Below are 21,149 nucleotides of genomic sequence, written 5' to 3' on the forward strand. Positions count from 1 at the left end.
TATGCAGCGTTCAACACAACTGGGAACTCGGAATTCTCCGACTTCCGATTTAAGTGCGTTCATTACCACTGGGGAAAAAACGAGCTCCGACTGGGAAATATCAGTCATCCAACTTGGAATTCCAAGTCGGATCCTCGGGCATCTTTCTAGAGCTACGACTTCCGACCTGAAGATCACTGACGCCATGAGTTGACCTCGTTTTAATCCGTGTTCCCAGTTGAGCTAAACGCGCCAACGAAGAAGTTCGTGTACTACGTCAGGGCAGAGTGCGTTGTTGCAGAGTCACTGTGAGTGTTTCGTGTGTAAACAAGATGTTGGAGAAAGAAAAGTCTAGAACTAGACAAGTAGATACTGCTTAAAAAAATAGATTCGATTGCAATTTAATTTGTGTTGCTTGTGGAAAGCTAAACCTAATAAAACAAATGCAATAGATCGCGTTTGTCGCGAAGACAATCGATGAGGACACATTGCTAACAGTTAGCTAGCCACCTCACTGTTGCTTACTACACATTCGAGGCCCGTTGTTGCAGGGTCTGATTGCCACTGCATGTCCAGGCCATCCGCAATCTGGACTGTGGGCAGGATATCCTGAGCCGTGAGTAACGTTACCCCAATTTTCACACGATGTCAGACAATGTTGTATGTTGATTCAAGTCGGTCGCCAACGCGGTAAGTGTAACGCAAAACTTTTGGGGGGAATCGCTTCCATCGATATCGCGTTGAAATCAAAAGAACGGGGCAAACGTTTGGGGTGTAAGTTAGTGTTGTTTAAACAAACACTATTCAAAGGCCACACGGAAACTTGGAATAACCTATACCTACATTAGATTAGAATTTGTAGAAATCCAACTTCGATAATTTAATGGCTAGCTAGTATCAACGTTTCGTGGAACTACCCACAGCGTAACATGTTAACTACACTGAACAAAAATATAAACGCAACATGCAACAATTTCCTAAGATTTTACGGAGTTACAGTTAATATAAGAAACCAGTCAATTGAAATACATTAATTAGGCCCTAATCTATGGATTTCACATGACTGGTAATACAGATATGCATCTGTTGGTCAGACACCTTAAAAAATAGGTATGGGTGTAGATCAGAAAACCAGTCAGTAGCTGGTGTTAACCACCATTTGCCTCATGCAAGCCTGACACATCTCCTTCGCATAGAGTTGATTGTGGCCTGTGGAATGTTGTCCCACTCCTCTTCAATGGCTGTGCAAAGTTGCTGGATATTGGTGGGAACTGAAACACGCTGACGTACACCTCGATCCAGAGCATCCCAAACATGCACAATGGGTGACATGTCTGGTGAGTATGCAGGCCATGGAAGAACTGGGACGTTCAGCTTCCAGGAATTGTGTACAGATCCTTGCGACATGGGGCCGTTTATTATCATGCTGAAACATGAGGTGATGGCGGCGGATGAATGGCATGACAATGGGCCTCAGGATCTCGTCACGGAATCTCTGTGCTTTCAAATTGCCATCGATAAAATGCAATTGTTTGTTGTCCGTAGCTTATGCCTACCCATACCATAACCCCACCGCCACCACGGGGCACTCGGTTCACAACATTGACATCCATAAACCACTCGCCCACATAACGCCATCTGCCCGGAACAGTTGAAACCGGGATTAATCTGTGAAAAGTACACTTCTCCAGCATGCCAGTGGCCATCGAAGATGAGCATTTGCCCACTGAAGTCAGTTACGACGCCAAACTGCAATCAGGTCAAGACCCTGGTGAGGATGACGAGCACGCAGATGAGCTTCCCTGAGACGGTTTCTGACAGTTTGTGCAGAAATTCCTCGGTTGTGCAAACTGTTTCATCAGCTGTCCAAGTGGCTGGTCTCAGACAATCCTGTAGGTAAAGAAGCCGGATGTGGAGGTCCTGGGCTAGCGTGGTCTGCGGTTGAGGACAGTTGGACGTACTGCCAAATTCTCTAAAATGACGTTGCAGGCGGCTTATGGTAGAGAAATGAACATTCCTTTCTCGGGCAACAGCTCTGGTGGACTTTCCTGCAGTCATGCCAATTGCACTCTCCCTCAACTTGTGGCATTGTGTTGTGTGACAAAACTGAACATTTTAGTTGTCTTTTATTGCCCCCAGCACAAGGTGTACCTGTGTAATGATCATGCTGTTTAATCAGCTTCTTGATATGCCACACCTGTCAGGATGATGGATTATATAGGCAAAGAAGAAATGCTCACTAACAGGGATGTAAACAAATTTGTGCCCAACATTTTAGAGAAGCTTTCTGTTCGTATGGAAAATGTCTGGGATCTTTTATTTCAGCTTATGAAACATGGGGTCAACACTTTACATGTTGCGTTTTATATTTGTGTTCAGTGTAACTAGCTAGCTAACTGCTAGCCCTTGATCATGACTCTTCACTTCCATTCCATTACACATACTGTAAGTCATCTGTTTGGCAGGGAAACCCCATTCTTTGTGATTTCTGGTATATCATCAAAATAAATCCACCGCAGCACGTTTTTGGACTCATTCAGCAGTTTTACCTGATTTTAAGTACAATAACATGACCAATGGAATAATGTTGAAAGTTCGATTTTATAGTCCTAAAACTTAATTTGAAAATGATGCTGTTGACAAGACATTTTGATAAATAGTCCAATGTCAAAACACAGTTTTTACGTGTCCAAATCAGTTTGACTGTCAAATCCATGTATTGGTGTGGCCAGTGACTTTTATAGGGAAAGGGGATACCTAGTCAGTTGCACAATTGAATGCATTCAACCGAAATGTGTCTTCCGCATTTAACCCAACCCCTTTGAATCAGAGCGGTGCGTGGGGGCTGCCTTAATTGACATCCAGAATCACAACCACATAAGACTTCTGACCCATTGAAGCGTGCGGATCGTTTTCGTGATGTTGTCAGCTAACCCGAGGATTCCAAAAGGCTTTCATTATAAGGTCTGTCTTTTTACCTTTTAAAAACACAAATATAGATCTTGAAATGGACTTTTATGCATTTTTAACACTTTTTTCAGTGGAGGTAGGTGTTTTTGCCATCTCCCCAGGTACTATTCATCAACTTCTACAAGAAATGGCTATAAGAAGCAATAACATATTTAATCTAGTCCTAGTTAAAATCTAATCAAAAAAGTTTTTTCATGATTATTGTATTTATTGAATCAAAATTTGTCACACGCTTTCGTAAAATAGGTAGACTAAAGGCGTCCGCATTCTTCCCAGCCAAAACAGTTCAGTAGAGTTTGCACATATTATGACTACATTTTGTGATGTTTTTTTCAGTTTTGGATTTCGGTGAGGGTTTTTTCTGTTGTTCGGGCACACAATTTTTTTTCTGGGGCAAGCCAAAGTTCGGAGCCGAAGTCTACACCCCTTCGTCGGTAATTGGTCAAGAGTAGGGATTCTTCAGTAAAGTTTTTGTCATTCAACGAGAGATGACTCGTTTTCAGGCAAATTTCTTCATTGAAAAATACTGCACCAAACATGTAAATGTTAGATGTAAAATTGCTTTAATAAGATCTCTTCGGCAAAAAACAAAATTAATGACAGATTTCTTGACTTAGAATCGATTAATTCTGACTTTTGAGGAAGTGTGTACTGGCTACGGTGTCTCAAAATGGACAAACATTACTGTTGCTGCTTTTTTGTCGTTTTTCAAGCTAAGGTCTTTTAAGGGAGTATGCGAGCACACTCGTTCGGTTTGGCTAGCCGAGTTAACAGTGCAGAGGGGAAAAATATAAAAATAGTAATGATAACTTGGCTATATACACGGGTACCAGTACTGAGTCGATGTGCAGGGGTACAACATACAGTGGGGGAAAAAAGTATTTAGTCAGCCACCAATTGTGCAAGTTCTCCCACTTAAAAAGATGAGAGAGGCCTGTAATTTTCATCATAGGTACACGTCAACTATGACAGACAAAATGAGAAAATAATCCAGAAAATCACATTGTAGGATTTTTAATGAATTTATTTGCAAATTATGGTGGAAAATAAGTATTTGGTCAATAACAAAAGTTTCTCAATACTTTGTTATATACCCTTTGTTGGCAATGACACAGGTTTTCTGTAAGTCTTCACAAGGTTTTCACACACTGTTGCTGGTATTTTGGCCCATTCCTCCATGCAGATCTCCTAGAGCAGTGATGTTTTGGGGCTGTTGCTGGGCAACACGGACTTTCAACTCCCTCCAAAGATTTTCTATGGGGTTGAGATCTGGAGACTGGCTAGGCCACTCCAGGACCTTGAAATGCTTCTTACGAAGCCACTCCTTCGTTGCCCGGGCGGTGTGTTTGGGATCATTGTCATGCTGAAAGACCCAGCCACGTTTCATCTTCAATGCCCTTGCTGATGGAAGGAGGTTTTCACTCAAAATCTCACGATACATGGCCCCATTCATTCTTTCCTTTACACGGATCAGTCGTCCTGTTCCCTTTGCAGAAAAACAGCCCCAAAGCATGTTGTTTCCACCCCCATGCTTCACAGTAGGTATGGTGTTCTTTGGATGCAACTCAGCATTCTTTGTCCTCCAAACACGACAAGTTTAGTTTTTACCAAGAAGTTCTATTTTGGTTTCATCTGACCATATGACATTCTCCCAATCCTCTTCTGGATCATCCAAATGCACTCTAGCAAACTTCAGACGGGCCTGGACATGTACTGGCTTAAGCAGGGGGACACGTCTGGCACTGCAGGATTTTAGTCCCTGGCGGCATAGTGTGTTACTGATGGTAGGCTTTGTTACTTTGGTCCCAGCTCTCTGCAGGTCATTCACTAGGTCCCCCCGTGTGGTTCTGGGATTTTTTCTCACCGTTCTTGTGATAATTTTGACCCCACGGGGTGAGATCTTGCGTGGAGCCCCAGATCGAGGGAGATTATCAGTGGTCTTGTATGTCTTCCATTTCCTAATAATTGCTCCCACAGTTGATTTCTTCAAACCAAGCTGCTTACCTATTGCAGATTCAGTCTTCCCAGCCTGGTGCAGGTCTACAATTTTGTTTCTGGTGTCCTTTGACAGCTCTTTGGTCTTGGCCATAGTGGAGTTTGGAGTGTGACTGTTTGAGGTTGTGGACAGGTGTCTTTTATACTGATAAAACGTTCAAACAGGTGCCATTAATACAGGTAACGAGTGGAGGACAGAGGAGCCTCTTAAAGAAGTTGTTACAGGTCTGTGAGAGCCAGAAATCTTGCTTGGGGGGGTCAATGTAAATAGTCCGGATGGCCATTTGATTAATTGTTCAGCAGTCTTATGGCTTCTGGGTAGAAGCTGTTACGGAGCCTTTTGGACCTAGACTTGGCTCTCTGCTACCGCACAGCAAGCGGTCCCAGAGAGAACAGTCTATGACTTTGGTGACTGGAGTCTTTGACAATTTTTTGGGCCTTCCACACTACCCTCTGTAGCTCCTTATGGTCGGATGCCGAGCAGTTGCAATACCAGGCAGTGATGCAACCTGTCAGGATGCTCTCGATGGTGCAGCTGTAGAACCTTTTCAGGATCTGAGGACCCATGCCAAATCTTCTGTCTCCTGATGGGCAATAGGCTTTGTCGTGCCCTCTTCACAACTGTCTTGGGTGTGTTTGGACCATGATAGTTTATTGGTGATGTGGGCACCAAGGAACTTGAAGCTCTCAACCTGTTCCACTACAACCCCGTCGATGAGAATGGGGGTGTGCTCAGTCCTCTTTTTTCCTGTAGTCCACAATCATCTCCTTTGTCTTGATCACGTTGAGGGAGAGGTTGTTATCCTGGCACCACACTGCCAGGTTCTGACCGCCTCCCTATAGGCTGTCTCATCGTTGTCTGGGATCAGGCCTACAACTGTGTCATCAGCAAACTTAATGATGGTGTTGGAGTCGTGCCTGGCCATGCAGTCGTGGAGTAACTACAATGCTGTTGATCCATCCTCAATTTTCTCCTATCACAGCCATTAAACTCTATAACTGTTTTAAAGTCATCATTGGACTCATTGTGAAAAAGTGGTTGCCTTCCTTTCCGGCAACTGAGTTAGGAAGGAAGCCTATCTTTGTAGTGACTGGGTGTATTGATACACCATCCAAGGTTTAATTAATAACTTCACCATGCTCAAAAGGATTATCTATTTTTTTTACCCATCTACCAATAGGTGCCCTTTGCGAGGCATTGGAAAACCTCCCTGGTCTTTGTGGTTGAATCTGTTTGAAATTCACTGCTCGACTAAGGGACCTTACAATTATCTGTATGTGTGGGGTACAGAGGAGGTAGTCATTCAAAAATCATGTTAAACACTATTATTGCACAGAGTGAGTTCATGCAACTATTATGTTAAGCACATTTTTACTCTTGAACTTTATTTAGGCTTGTCATAACAAAGGGGTTGAATACTTATTGACTCAAGACATTTCAGCTTTTCATTGTTTATTCATTTGTAAAAATGTCAAGAAACGTAATTCCATTTTGACATTATGGGGGTATTGTGTGTAGGCTAGTGACAAAACATCTCAATTTAATACATTTTAAATTCAGGGTGTAACACAACGTGAAAAAAAGTAAAGGGGTGTGAATACTTTCTGAAGGCACTGTCTGCATGGGTTATAACTTAAAAAATGCGTTGTTAGTTTACAATTGTACAATTTTATAACATAAAGAAGTGAAATGTCATCACTAAAGTGCGTTTTCATCTCCTCTGGGCAGAGTAGGCATACACCCTACCCATTGAGCAAAATCCACCCCTCCAAAGAAAGCATGGCTTTGGGACTTCTCCAAAATGCCAGCAGATCCGCGATCGGATTCATGACCGAAGCGTCGCATTTCAGTTTAGCCTGCACTCGGCAGGCTATATAGAAAACTCTCCCGGAGCCACAGAATGGCCGAATTAATGCAATGAGCAACCCCCACAGACCCCTTTAAAAACTTGCTCTATACAGTAACAGTGACCTCCGTCACAGCCAAAAGTACTCTTTCCCATAGGCTTGTATTATCTATAGTATGACAGCATCAACAGTTGGCTACCAACGGCTGGCAGACATGTTTACATTTGCTTAGTTTTATAAGTGTTATTTAGATGGAAGACGTGTGCTAAATGCGCTATAACTAGCTAACGTTAGCATAGAGGTAGCATTCTAGCTCTTTCACTTACCCGGTTCACTTCCATTCTCTCAGTCTCTGCTGGTGCTGCTTGCTGTTTTAGATGCTTAGAAGCCACATTGATGGTAGGGACAGCAGCCATTTTGAGAAGCAACTTCTTTCTGAAGCCCTCCTTCTGTTGTCGATAGCCGTGGAAGTTCTCAGGGATTAAATGTGCCCCGCAGGTTGACGAGTAGAGGCCCAATTCGCCCACCTCATTCTCACAAGTGTATCCCACCTTTGAATAATTTTTTCATTCTTCGTGTGACACTGACCGCGGGGTATTGTGGGATTTTTTTTCTGTAGTTAGAGCTCATTCAGAGAACCTCAAAGCCAACTTTTAGAACAACATAATATTATAACAATTGAATTAAGAGTGTGTAATTTGGGAATGTTTTCTTGGGGTATTCTAAGTTACTATTCTATACATTTCTATCATTGAGAAATGGCTGCTACACTGCCTTTTATCTGGTTTTTCAACCCCTGCCAGTCATGACACCTTGACTAGCTGATGGGTACACTACTTAGCTAGCGAACCAGTGTTTCCCCTATATTCATTTAGCAACGGCGGCCCACTATACAGTGGGGGAAAAAAAGTATTTAGTCAGCCACCAATTGTGCAAGTTCTCCCACTTAAAAAGATGAGAGGCCTGTAATTTTCATCATAGGTACACGTCAACTATGACAGACAAAATGAGATTTTTTTTCTCCAGAAAATCACATTGTAGGATTTTTAATTAATTAATTTGCAAATTATGGTGGAAAATAAGTGCCAGTAACCGAAAGGTCGCTGGTTCTAATCCCCGAGCTGACTAGGTGAAAAAATCTGTCGATGTGCCCTTAAGCAAGGCACTTAACCCTAATTGCTTCTGTAAGTCGCTCTGGATAAGAGCGTCTGCTAAATGACTTAAATGTAAAATGTAAATGTAAGTATTTGGTCAATAACAAAATTTTCTCAATACTTTGTTATATACCCTTTGTTGGCAATGACACAGGTCAAACATTTTCTGTAAGTCTTCACAGGGTTTTCACACACTGTTGCTGGTATATTTGCCCATTCCTCCATGCAGATCTCCTCTAGAGCAGTGATGTTTTGGGGCTGTTGCTGGGCAACACAGACTTTCAACTCCCTCCAAAGATTTTCTATGGGGTTGAGATCTGGAGACTGGCTAGGCCACTCCAGGACCTTGAAATGCTTCTTACGAAGCCACTCCTTCGTTGCCCGGGTGGTGTGTTTAAGATCATTGTCATGCTGAAAGACCCAGCCACGTTTCATCTTCAATGCCCTTGCTGATGGAAGGAGGTTTTCACTCAAAATCTCACGATACATGGCCCCATTCATTCTTTCCTTTACACGGATCAGTCGTCCTGGTCCCTTTGCAGAAAAACAGCCCCAAAGCATGATGTTTCCACCCCCATGCTTCACAGTAGGTATGGTGTTCTTTGGATGCAACTCAGCATTCTTTGTCCTCCAAACACGACGAGTTTAGTTTTTACCAAAACGTTATATTTTGGTTTCATCTGACCATATGACATTCTCCCAATCCTCTTCTGGATCATCCAAATTTACTCTAGCAAACTTCAGACGGGCCTGGACATGTACTGGCTTAAGCAGGGAGACACGTCTGGCACTGCAGGATTTGAGTCCCTGGTGGCGTAGTGTGTTACTGATGGTAGGCTTTGTTACTTTGGTCCCAGCTCTCTGCAGGTCATTCACTAGGTCCCCCCGTGTGGTTCTGGGATTTTTGCTCACCGTTCTTGTGATTATTTTGACCCCACGGGGTGAGATCTTGCGTGGAGCCCCAGATCAAGGGAGATTATCAGTGGTCTTGTATGTCTTCCATTTCCTAATAATTGCTCCCACAGTTGATTTCTTCAAACCAAGCTGCTTACCTATTGCAGATTCAGTCTTCCCAGCCTGGTGCAGGTCTACAATTTTGTTTCTGGTGTCCTTTGACAGCTCTTTGGTCTTGGCCATAGTGGAGTTTGGAGTGTGACTGTTTGAGGTTGTGGACAGGTGTCTTTTATACTGATAACAAGTTCAAACAGGTGCCATTAATACAGGTAACGAGTGGAGGACAGAGGAGCCTCTTAAAGAAGAAGTTACAGGTCTGTGAGAGCCAGAAATCTTGCTTGTTTGTAGGTGACCAAATACTTATTTTCCACCATAATTTGCAAATAAATTCATTAAAAATCCTACAATGTGATTTTCTGGATTTTTTTCTCTCAATTTGTCTGTCATAGTTGACGTGTACCTATGATGAAAATTACAGGCCTCATCTTTTTAAGTGGGAGAACTTGCACAATTGGTGGCTGACTAAATACTTTTTTCCCCCACTGTATATTAATTTAGCAAAAAATAGGATGTAATGCATTTTTTATATACATTTCTGCTGAGACTCTTTTTAAATGGATAGTCGTTGGCTCAATGACTGGAAGTCTATGGGAACAGCTAGCATGTCATTGCGCTAACGCTAATAGCAAGACATGGTTAAATCTATCATTTTTATATCATGGATGGTCAGTACTTGCATCCATAGCTCTGTATATGAATTTGAGTGGTTACATTTCTCCAGCCCCATCCCTCAGCTTTTTACCAAAACAGTGGCGGGTGGCCACTTTGTTATTGTTTGAACTGTAGATTGGCCCTTTAAACCTGTACTTGTTTAGCGACACCTCATGTCGGAAGGTATGTTACATTTAAGTAATTTAGCAGACGCTCTTATCCAGAGCGACTTACAAATTACCATAGTCTGTAGACAGTTCTTATTAAATCTGCATCCCTTACATCACCAAGCAGTGCACAAGAAAGTATTAAAGCCAGTTGTTAAATACTAGGAGAAGCAAAGGAGAATGGAACCAGCCCACCATTGACATGGTTTGGGGAGGGGGGTAGCATCTAACAATTGGATTTCATATTTCTTTGTGCAGTGCTCGGTGTTGTAAGGGGTGCTGATTTTAATAAGGATTGTCTACCGACTATGGATATAGCCTACCTTCCGACGTGGGACATGTTGCTAAATGGGTACAGTCATTTCAGCATGATTTAACTTGAACGCTTCTCCTATGTTATACCCTAAGATTGAATGTTACTGTTATAATACCTGTACTTACAAGTTATTAACTGTTTACATGACAGCGAACCTGTGGGGCTAGCAGCAAGCAAGCTAGCTTCTGTACATGTGAATTACTGACTTGCTATGTTCTTCTCCAGCAAAGGAGAATGGAACCAGCCATAGTCTGGGAACATGACAACTGTAGCCAGCATGTCTACCTCTTAAAGTCAACCTCAAACTCAGCTAGCTAGTCAATCACTCACATCTTGAGTCGGAAGTGAAAAGTTGCTTGCTAATGAAGTGTTCTTGTTTCATAGCTGGGTGGCTGTTCACTACAACCTCCTCCCACGATGGAGGCAGGAGGAAAAGACTGTGAGGATGAGACCCTACAGACTGCCTTCAAAAAGCTCCGGGTAGATGCTGAAAGGTTCGTAGCGCTGTTAATCGCTATTCCGTTTTCAGTTCGTTCACATTTTAGGTCCTTCCTTACTGGTTGATCTAGGGTCAGTTTCCAGAACTAATGTAATGTTTTTTGACATTATGAAGTCTCACTTAAGTTATTCTGCTGTTCAGTATATTGTGGTCTGAGTTTATGTTGGTTTCTCTAGCTTGTCTACCACTGTGCACGTCTGTGAGACGTCCGTAAGACCATCACTCCGAGAGTGGTTACCAGAGGGGGCGAAGCCCAAACTAAGCTGCCCCAAGGAGAACTGGCATGGGTAAGGAAAGGCCCTCTCACAATTGTCCACTGGTTTGTTATCTCCTTGCCATGCTTCTCTATTGTATGTTCCTTTTTATTATTTAAGTAATGTGTTAGAACCCCTGGGGCCAAATTTAGTCTTCGAAGTTCTATATTATTTAAGATATGAGTGCATCGGTCTGTGGGACCCCAAACCGATCCAAATGTAGCATGCATCGGTCAGAAAATCAATAGTTTTTTTTGTTCATATTACTTTATTTTTACCTTCTGAAAATACCTCATATTTTGTGACAACTGATGTGTCCTCTCCTTCAGTGTCAAACTAAGCATGTAACTGCGTTGACGGTCATTAATTTACAAGTCATTTTGCATGCTGAACAACCCCAGGCAATATCAGTAGCCTAGTCAAACTGCGCACTGTGTGCAGCTTTCCGTTCTGACCAAAGAGGTCTATTTCTGATCTTGCATATATGCGCAGCACCTTCAGCATTCAAATGCTTGTAAAATGGCTTACGCAATATTATACTTTATTAGTTGAGTGGCAACCAATGTAATTTGCTTGGTTATTCAAATTCCCAAAAAAATGTCACATGGGCCGAATACAACAGGTGTAGACTTTACTGTGAAATGCTTACTAACGAGCCCTTTCCTAACAATGCAGAATTGAAAAGTATGATTTCTTTTTTGTTATGAACATGGTGTTTTACCAGAATAAAAGTAAGGTAACGGAGACACAACTCTCATCTGGCTATTGGCCTACCTGCTGATCAGGGCTTAGGCCTACATTTAGATTTTATTTTGATTGTTCAGGTTCACCATCAGCAAAATTGGAGGAGAAGCGAAGCTCACTGTAAACATTTCCAAACGTTCAAAACCATTCGATTTTGAGAAGGGTGTGAAATCCAAAGTTCTGCTATACAATGCCTTCAGAAAGTTTTCCCACCCCCTGACTTTTTCCACATTTTGTTGTGTTACAGGCTGAATTTAAAATGGATTAAATTTAGATTTTATGCGCCGAATACAACAGGTGTAGACATTACAGTGAAATGCTTACTTACAAGCCCTTAACCAACAATGCAAAGTAAAACAAATTTAAAAAAAAAAAAAAAGTGTTAAGCAAAAAAAATTAAAGCAAATAACTAAAGAGCAGCAGTAAAATAAAATAACAGAAGGGAGGCTATATACAGGGGGGTACCGGTGCAGAGTCAATATGCGGGGGCACCGGCTAGTTGAGGTAATTGAGGTAATATGTACATGGGTAGAGTTAAAGTGACTATGCATAAATAATAAACAGAGTAGCAGCAGAGTAAAAAAGGGGGACGGGGGTGGGGGTGGGGGAGCAGTACAAATTGTCCGGGTAGCCATGATTAGCTGTTCAGGAGTCTTATGGCTTGGGGGTAGAAGCTGTTGAGAAGCCTTTTGGACCTAGACTTTGCACTCCGGTACCGCTTGCCGGAGAGGAAGGAAACCGCTCAGGGATTTCACCATGAGGCCAATGGTGACTTTAAAACGGTTACAGAGTTTAATGGCTGTGATAGGAGAAAACTGAGGATGGATCAACAACATTGTAGTTACTCCACAAAACTAACCTAAATGACAGAGAGAAAAGAAGGAAGCCTGTACAGAATAAACATATTCCAAAACATGGATTTTAATCAAGTAAAACTGCAAAAAAATGTGGCAAAGAAATGAACTTTCTGTCCTGAATACAAAGCATTATTTTTGGTGCCAACACATCACTGAGTACCACTCTTCATATTGTCAAGCAAGGCTTCATTATGTTATGGGTATGCTTGTCATTGGCAAGGACTAGGGAGTTTTATTTGGATAAAAATAAACGGAATGGAGCTAAGCACAGGCAAAATTCTAGAGGAAAACCTGGCTCAGTCTGCTTTCCACCAGACACTGGGAGACAAATTCACCTTTCAGCAGGACAATAACTAAAACACAAGGCTAAATATGCACTGGAGTTGCTTACCAAGAAGACTGAGTATTCCTGAGTGGCCTAGTTACGGCTTGAAAATCTATGGTAAGACTTGAAAATGTCTGTCTAGCAATGATCATAATAATAATAATAATAATATGCCATTTAGCAGACGCTTTTTTCCAAAGCGACTTACAGTCATGTGTGCATACATTCTTTTTACGTATGGGTGGTCCCGGGGATCGAACCCACTACCCTGGCGTTACAAGCGCCATGCTCTACCAATTGAGCTACAGAGGACCGCTTGAGGAATTTGAAAAAGGATAATGTGCAAATGTTGTACAATCCAGGTGTGCAAAGCACTTAGAGATTTACCCAGAGACCCAATCTCTGCCGAAGGTGATTCTAACATGTATTGATTCAGTGGTGTGAATACTTATCTAAATGCGATTTCTGTATTTCATTTTCAATACATTTGCAAAACAATTCTAAAAACATGTTTTCACTTTGTCATTATGGGGTATTGTAGATGGGTGAGGATTTTTTAATCAATTTTGAATTCAGGCTGTAACACATTGTGGAATAAGTCAATGGCTATGAATACTTTCTGAAGGCACTGTATATTCTTTGGCTATGTCATAGCTAATCTTTTAAGATTAATATTGATACATTACTAGCTCAGACACTTATAATCTGCAAAAATTACAATTAGTAGGTGAAGGTGATTTCAGATCAAAAGTGTGGGGACAAAAAGCATAGGCCTACTTTGCCCCCTAATCTGATAGTGGTGTGGTAGATGCCCAGTCTCCCTTATGGCTCAGCTCAGGTGCCTACATACAGATCATTTGCACACACGCACAGACGGACAGATCGAGCTCAGAGAGGCCCAGCTCATGAGCGCCATCAGCAGCAGATTTTAATTTAGAAATGAATGTGTTTATGCAACAAATGTTAGTGCTTCGAATCGCATCGATTCGTTCCTCAATCAAACCGAATAGTTTCAAACTATAACATATCGTTCCTGTATCGTATCAGAGCCCATGTATTTAGATATGTATCGAATCATCTTAAAAGGGAAAGATGCACAGCCCTATCAATTTATATTGTAGCAAAAAGAAATTCACGCAAATATATATATATATATATATATATATATATATATATATATATATATATATCCGTTCAAAAGTTTTGGGTCACTAAGAAATGTCCTTGTTTTCGAAATAAAATATATTTTTTGTCCATTAAAATAACATCAAATTGATCAGAAATACAGTGTATGTATTGAAAGTGGCTATTGTAGCTGGAAACGGCTGATTTTTTATGGATATCTACATAGGCGTACAGAGGCCCATTATCAGCATCCATCAGTCCTGTGTTCCAATGAAGAAAAAGCCATATCTTAGACTACCCATCTTAATATTTTATTTTTATTGGCCAGTCTGAGATATGGCTTTTTCTTTGCAACTCTGCCTAGAAGGTCAGCATCCCGGAGTCGCCTCTTCTCTGTTGACGTTGAGACGGGTGTTTTGCGCGGGTACTATTTAATGAAGCTGCCAGTTGAGGACGTTTGAGGCGTCTGTTTCTCAAACTAGACACTAATGTATTTGTCCTCTAGCTCAGTTGTGCACCGGGGCCTCCCACTCCTCTTTCTATTCTGGTTTGAGCCAGTTTGCGCTGTTCTGTGAAGGGAGTAGTACACAGCGTTGTATGAGATCTTCAGTTTCTTGGCAATTTCTCACATGGAATAGCCTTCATTTCTCAGACCAAGAATAGACTGATGAGTTTCATAAGAAAGTTATTTGTTTCTGGCCATTTTGAGCCTGTAATCGAACCCACAATTGCTGATGCTCCAGATAGTCAACTAGTCTCAAGAAGGTCAGTTGTATTGCTTCTTTAATCAGCACAAGTTTTCAGCTGTGCTAACATAATTGCAAAAGGGTTTTCTAATGACCAATTAGCCTTTTTAAAATGATAAACTTGAATTAGCAAACACAACGTGCCATTGGAATACAGGACTGATGGTTGCTGATAATGGGCCTCTGTATGCCTATGTAGACATTCCATTAAAAATCAGCCGTTTCCAGCTACAATAGCCATTTACAACATTAACAATGTCTACACTGTATTTCTGATCAATTTGATGTTATTTTAATGGACACAAATTGCTTTTCTTTTGAAAACAAGGACATTTCTAAGTGACCCCAAACTTTTGAACGGTAGTGTACATAATTATGTATCCTTTAAAAATATATATTTCCCTTCATTAGTTTCCAACCCCACCACCCCTTCCCTAATTGGAGTAAACTAGTGAACAACAACGCTTAGGCCTCTACTTCCAGCTTATACATACTATATACACTTTATGGACACAGTCAATTTTACAATAATTCTATTTTGTTTGTTTTTACTCCTGAACTTCCTCAACCTCTCCGATCATTTTCATGATGTCCATCCGGTTTGCTTCTATATGCCATATCTTTCTAAGTGTGCTCTTTCACAAAAGCTCTCAACCTATAACCCATATACTTATTATGGACACAGTATGCTTTACATTAGTTATCCTGTTGTTATTAGTCCCATTCTTCAGCTCCATTCAACACCTCCCATCTATCTCTTAACACCATCCATATTGGATTTCTATTTGCCATATATTTTTCAACTGTACTGTGATGTTTCACAAAAGTTCTGAACCTTTCTATTCTCATTGTTTCTACAGATTGTGAATTTAAAATATTGTTTTTGCTAAAAGTATTATATTATTGATCGATTTGACTGACTTTTCAGATCACCCAGTAGTGCTATCTGCAGGGTTAGCTCCATGTAAATATTGCAATCCTTCAGCCATTCCTGGACCTGTGACCAAAAACAAGCTACAAATGGACAGTACCAAAATAAATGACCTAATGATTCTGTCTCTTCGCAGCAAAATCTGCAGAGCTGGGAAGATTGTATCCCCCATATAAATAAAATGCTATTGGTAGTAATAATTTTTTATAATAATTTAAATTGAAAAATTATAAGTTTTGAATCTAGCGTCGTTTTGCATATCAGTTCATAAACACTATGCAATGGAATCGGTACGTCAAATCTCTTCCCAACTATTTTGCAATCTATGTGGGATGGCTGTCAATCCTTTGGTCCTTAAATGAAACTGGTATACTTTTTTATTTATCACAATTTTCTTTAACCAATTATGTAATTTTAATGCAGGGCCGACAGACAAGTTCCTTACTTTTCCCCCTTCCACTTTCCTCTTCCATTTTTGCGGTAATGCTGCAATTATTTGGTTGTAATTTTGGGTAGAGCAGACATTTCCAATTGTTTTTGTTAGCTGCATGTGCGACAACTCCACCAGTCCTACCTATGATAACATTTACAAAGATTGTACTTTTTTATTTTTATATATATCAATTAGTATATTTGAGTTTACCCACAATATTTGTTGCATTATTTGTTCTGTCGTTTCTGCAGGATTAAATTGAAATTGCAACCAACTTTCTATGGCTTGTTTTAGAAATAATGATATTTGGGAGATAATTTACTTTTCAAATAACTGAAAGTGAGAGTTTGTAATCTGAATAAAGGGAAAAAGGCCATTCTTGTACATTGGGTAAGACAATCTTACTAATTTGCTAGAGAACCAGTTCGGATTTAAGTATAACTTTTGTATGAGTGAAGCTTTTAGTGATAGGTCTAATGCTTTAATATTTAATAATTTCTGTCCTCCGAATTCATATTCATTATATAAATAGGCCCGTTTAATTTTGTCTGGCTTGCCGTTCCAAATAAAATGGAATATTTTTTTTCTCATATAATTTAAAAAACTGTTCGCGTAGGCAAGACCATAAGCAAATGGGTAAACTGGGATAATACTAAAGAATTAATCAGGGTTATTTTTCCACAAATAGACAGGTATTTACTTTTCCAGGGTAGCAAGATCTTATTTATTTTTGCTAACTTTCTATTAAAATTTATTGGAGTGAGATCATTTATTTCATTTGGGATATGTATTCTGAGTATATCCACATCACCATCAGACCATTTTATTGGTAAACTACATGGTAATGTAAAAATTGTATTTTTCTTTTGTTATTCAATACGTAATATAGTACATTTTATCATAATTCTGTTGTAATCCAGAGAGATTAGAAGATGTATCTAGACAACATGAATCATCAGCGTACAATGACACCTTTTTGTTTTTAAGCCCTGGATTTCTAATCACTTGATATTATTGTTGGATCTGATTTTAATAGCTAACATTTCGATGGCCATAATAAATAAATATGCCGATAATGGACAACCTTGTTTTACTCCTCTTGACAGTTTAAAACTTTCGGAGAAATAGCCATTATTTACTATTTTACACCTAGGGTTACTATACATGATTTTAACCCATTTTATAAGAGATTCTCCAACATTGAAATGCTCCAGGCATTTATATATGAACTCCAGTCGTACTTTATCAAATGCCTTTTCAAAGTCTGCTATGAATAGCAGGCCTGGTTTCCCAGATTTTTCATAGTGTTCTATTGTTTCCAGTACTTGCCTTATATTATCTCTAATATATCGTCCATGTTAAAAACCTTTCTGGAACAACTTCATTGTGTATCACTATAATTTATGGCTGACCCCAAAGTAGGGCTGGGCGTTATCGCTTAAAAATCATATATTGGGCTATTCTCTATTTTTTTTTAAAAATATTTTTTCTCTAAATAAGCTTTGTTGCACAATTTAAAGGTCAATACACTGCATTTCAAACGCTCAGCAATCATCTAATAAATTCAAGGCTTGTAAAATTGTACCTAGGCTAAATATAAGCCTTGCTCAACCATAAGAGCCACTAATAATCTGCATTTTTGCAATGATGACCAAGTCTATGAAAAATCACTTTTTTAAAAATGTTTTACCAAAACCATGCAGACACTAATTATGACCAACTTCTTCTAGCAGGCATGATCTAAAATTAAGAGGTCTCATAAACAATCTCCCACGTGCTAGTGAGTAGCCAGCTTATCTTTATACACTACATGACCAAAAGTATGTGGACACCTGCTCATACCAAAATCATGGGCATTAATATGGACTTGGTCCCCCCTTTGCTGCTAAAAACAGCCTCCACTCTTCTGGGAAGGCTTTCCACTAGATGTTGGAACATTGCTGCGGGGACTTGCTTCCATTCAGCCACGAGCATTAGTGAGGTCGGGCACTGATGTTGGGCGATTCATCCCAAAGGTGTTCGATGGGGTTGAGGTCAGGGCTCTGTGCAGGCCAGTCAAGTTCTTCCACACTGATCTCGACAAACCATTTCTGTATGGACCTCGCTTTGTGTATGGGGGAATTGTCATGCTCGTGGAAAGGGCCTTCCCCAAACTGTTGCCACAAAGTTGGAAGCACAGAATCGTCTAGAATGTCATTGTATACTAAAGCATTAAAATTTCCCTTCACTGGAACTAAGGGGCCTAGCCCAAACCATGAAAAACAGTCCAATACCATTATTCCTCCTCCACCAAACTTTACAGTTGGCACTGCATTGGGGCAGGTAGCTTTCTCTTTGCATCTGCCAAACTCAGATTCGTCCGTTGGACTGCCAGGTGGTAAAGCGTGCTTCATCACTTCAGAGAAGGCGTTTCCACTGATCCAGAGTCCAATGGTGGCGAGCTTTACACCACTCCAGCCGATGCTTTGCATTGCGCATGGTGATCTTAGGCTGGTGCGCGCTGCTCGGCCATGGAAACTCGTTTTCATGAAGCTCCCGACTAACAGTTCTTGTGCTGATGTTGCTTCCAGAGGAAGTTTGGAACTCGGTAGTGAGTGTTGCAACCGAGGACAGACGATTTTTCAGCACTCGGTGGACCCGTTCTGTGAGCTTATGTGGCTTACCACTTTGCTGCTGATTTGTTGTTGCTCCTAGACGTTTGCACTTCACAATAACAACAGCAATTACAGTTGACCGGGGCAGCTCTTGCAGGGCAAAAATTTGACGAACTGAGTTGTTGGAAAGGTGGCATTACATTTACATTTACGTCATTTAGCAGACGCTCTTATCCAGAGCGACTTACAAATAGGTGCATTCACCCTATAGCCAGTGGGATAACCACTTTACAATATCTTGATTTTTATTTGTCTTTTAATTTTAATTTTTATATATATATATATATATATATATATATATATTTTTTTTATTATATATATATATTTTTTTTTAGGGGGGTAGAAGGATTACTTTATCCTATCCCAGGTATTTCTTAAAGAGGTGGGGTTTCAAATGTCTCCGGAAGGTGGTGAGTGACTCCGCTGTCCTGGCGTCGTGAGGGAGCTTGTTCCACCATTGGGGTGCCAGAGCAGCGAACAGTTTTGACTGGGCTGAGCGGGAACTATGCTTCCGCAGAGGAAGGGGAGCCAGCAGGCCAGAGGTGGATGAACGCAATGCCCTCGTTTGGGTGTAGGGACTGATCAGAGCCTGAAGGTACAGAGGTGCCGATCCCCTCACAGCTCCATAGGCAAGCACCATGGTCTTGTAACAGATGCGAGCTTCAACTGGAAGCCAGTGGAGTGTGCGGAGGAGCGGGGTGACGTGAGAGAACTTGGGAAGGTTGAACACCAGACGGGCTGCGGCATTCTGGATGAGTTGTAGGGGTTTAATGGCACAGGCAGGGAGCCCAGCCAACAGCGAGTTGCAGTAATCCAGACGGGAGATGACAAGTGCCTGGATTAGGACCTGTGCCGCTTCCTGTGTAAGGCAGGGTCGTACTCTCCGAATGTTGTAGAGCATGAACCTGCAGGATCGGGTCACCGCCTTGATGTTAGCGGAGAAGCGACAGGGTGTTGTCCAGGGTCACGCCAAGGCTCTTCGCACTCTGGGAGGAGGACACAACGGAGTTGTCAACCGTGATGGCGAGATCATGGAACGGGCAGTCCTTCCCCGGGAGGAAGAGCAGCTCCGTCTTGCCAAGGTTCAGCTTGAGGTGGTGATCCGTCATCCATACTGATATGTCTGCCAGACATGCAGAGATGCGATTCGCCACCTGGTTATCAGAAGGGGGAAAGGAGAATATTAGTTGTGTATCGTCAGCGTAGCAATGATAGGAGAGGCCATGTGAGGATATGACAGAGCCAAGTGACTTGGTGTATAGGGAGAATAGGAGAGGGCCTAGAACTGAGCCCTGGGGGACACCAGTGGTGAGAGCACGTGGTGCGGAGACAGCTTCTCGCCACGCCACTTGGTAGGAGCGACCGGTCAGGTAGGACGCGATCCAGGAGTGAGCCGCGCCGGAGATGCCCAGCTCGGAGAGGGTGGAGAGGAGGATCTGATGGTTCACAGTATCAAAGGCAGCAGACAGGTCTAGAAGGACAAGAGCAGAGGAGAGAGATCCTATGACAGTGCCACGTTGAAAGTTACTGAGCTCGTCAGTAACGCCATTCTACTGCCAATGTTTGTCTATGGAGATTGCATGGCAGTGTGCTTGATTGTATACACTTTTCAGCAAAGGGTGTGGCTGAAATAGCCGAATACACTAAATATGGTATATAAACTCAGCAAAAAAAGAAACGTCCTCTCACTGTCAACTGCGTTTATTTTCAGCAAACTTAACATGTGTAAATATTTGTATGAACATAACAAGATTCAACAACTGAGACATAAACTGAACAAATTCCACAGACATGTGACTAACAGAAATTGAATAATGTGTCCCTGAACAAAGGGGGGGGTCAAAATCAAAAGTAACATTCAGTATCTGGTGTGGCCACCAGCTGCATTAAGTACTGCAGTGCATCTCCTCCTCATGGACTGCACCAGATTTGCCAGTTCATGCTGTGAGATGTTACCCCACTCTTCCACCAAGGCACCTGCAAGTTCCCGGACATTTCTGGGGGGAATGGCCCTAGCCCTCACCCTCCGATCCAACAGATCCCAGACGTGCTCAATGGGATTGAGTTCCGGGCTCTTCGCTAGCCATGGCAGAACACTGACATTCCTGTCTTGTAGGAAATCACGCACAGAACGAGCAGTATGGCTGGTGGCATTGTCATGCTGGAGGGTCAAGTCAGCATGAGCCTGCTGGAAGGGTACCACATGAGGGAGGAGGATGTCTTCCCTGTAACGCACAGCGTTGAGATTGCCTGCAATGACAACAAGCAGTCCGATGATGCTGTAACACACCGCCCCAGACCATGACCGACCCTCCACCTCCAAATCGATCCCGCTCCAGAGTACAGGCCTCGGTGTAACGCTCATTCCTTCAAGAATAAACGTGAATCCGACCATCACCCCTGGTGAGACAAAACCGCGACTCGTCAGTGAAGAGCACTTTTTGCCAGTCCTGTCTGGTCCAGTGACGGTGGGTTTGTGCCCATTGG

General features: G+C 41.7%; 1 protein-coding gene across 6 annotated transcripts in view; it reads left to right on the plus strand.

The window, feature by feature from the left end:
* Positions 1–205: 205 nt before the first annotated feature.
* Positions 206–21,149, plus strand: part of oser1 (oxidative stress responsive serine-rich 1) — a 34,782-nt gene continuing 13,838 nt past the window's right edge. The window contains exons 1-4 of one of the 6 annotated variants that reach the window (XM_045223118.1): positions 206–595; positions 2,810–2,943; positions 10,479–10,588; positions 10,770–10,880. In XM_045223118.1, the coding sequence (XP_045079053.1) occupies positions 2,899–2,943; positions 10,479–10,588; positions 10,770–10,880 (266 nt within the window). In that variant the 5' untranslated portion in view covers positions 206–595; positions 2,810–2,898. Of the gene's footprint in view, positions 596–648; positions 670–2,809; positions 2,944–10,036; positions 10,131–10,478; positions 10,589–10,769; positions 10,881–21,149 lie in introns of those variants that run through there. The other 5 variants (XM_045223117.1, XM_045223120.1, XM_045223119.1 and 2 more) reach the window with 5 other exon arrangements.

The sequence above is a fragment of the Coregonus clupeaformis genome, chromosome 10 (assembly GCF_020615455.1).
Source record: "Coregonus clupeaformis isolate EN_2021a chromosome 10, ASM2061545v1, whole genome shotgun sequence".
Taxonomy (NCBI): Eukaryota; Metazoa; Chordata; class Actinopteri; order Salmoniformes; family Salmonidae; genus Coregonus; species Coregonus clupeaformis.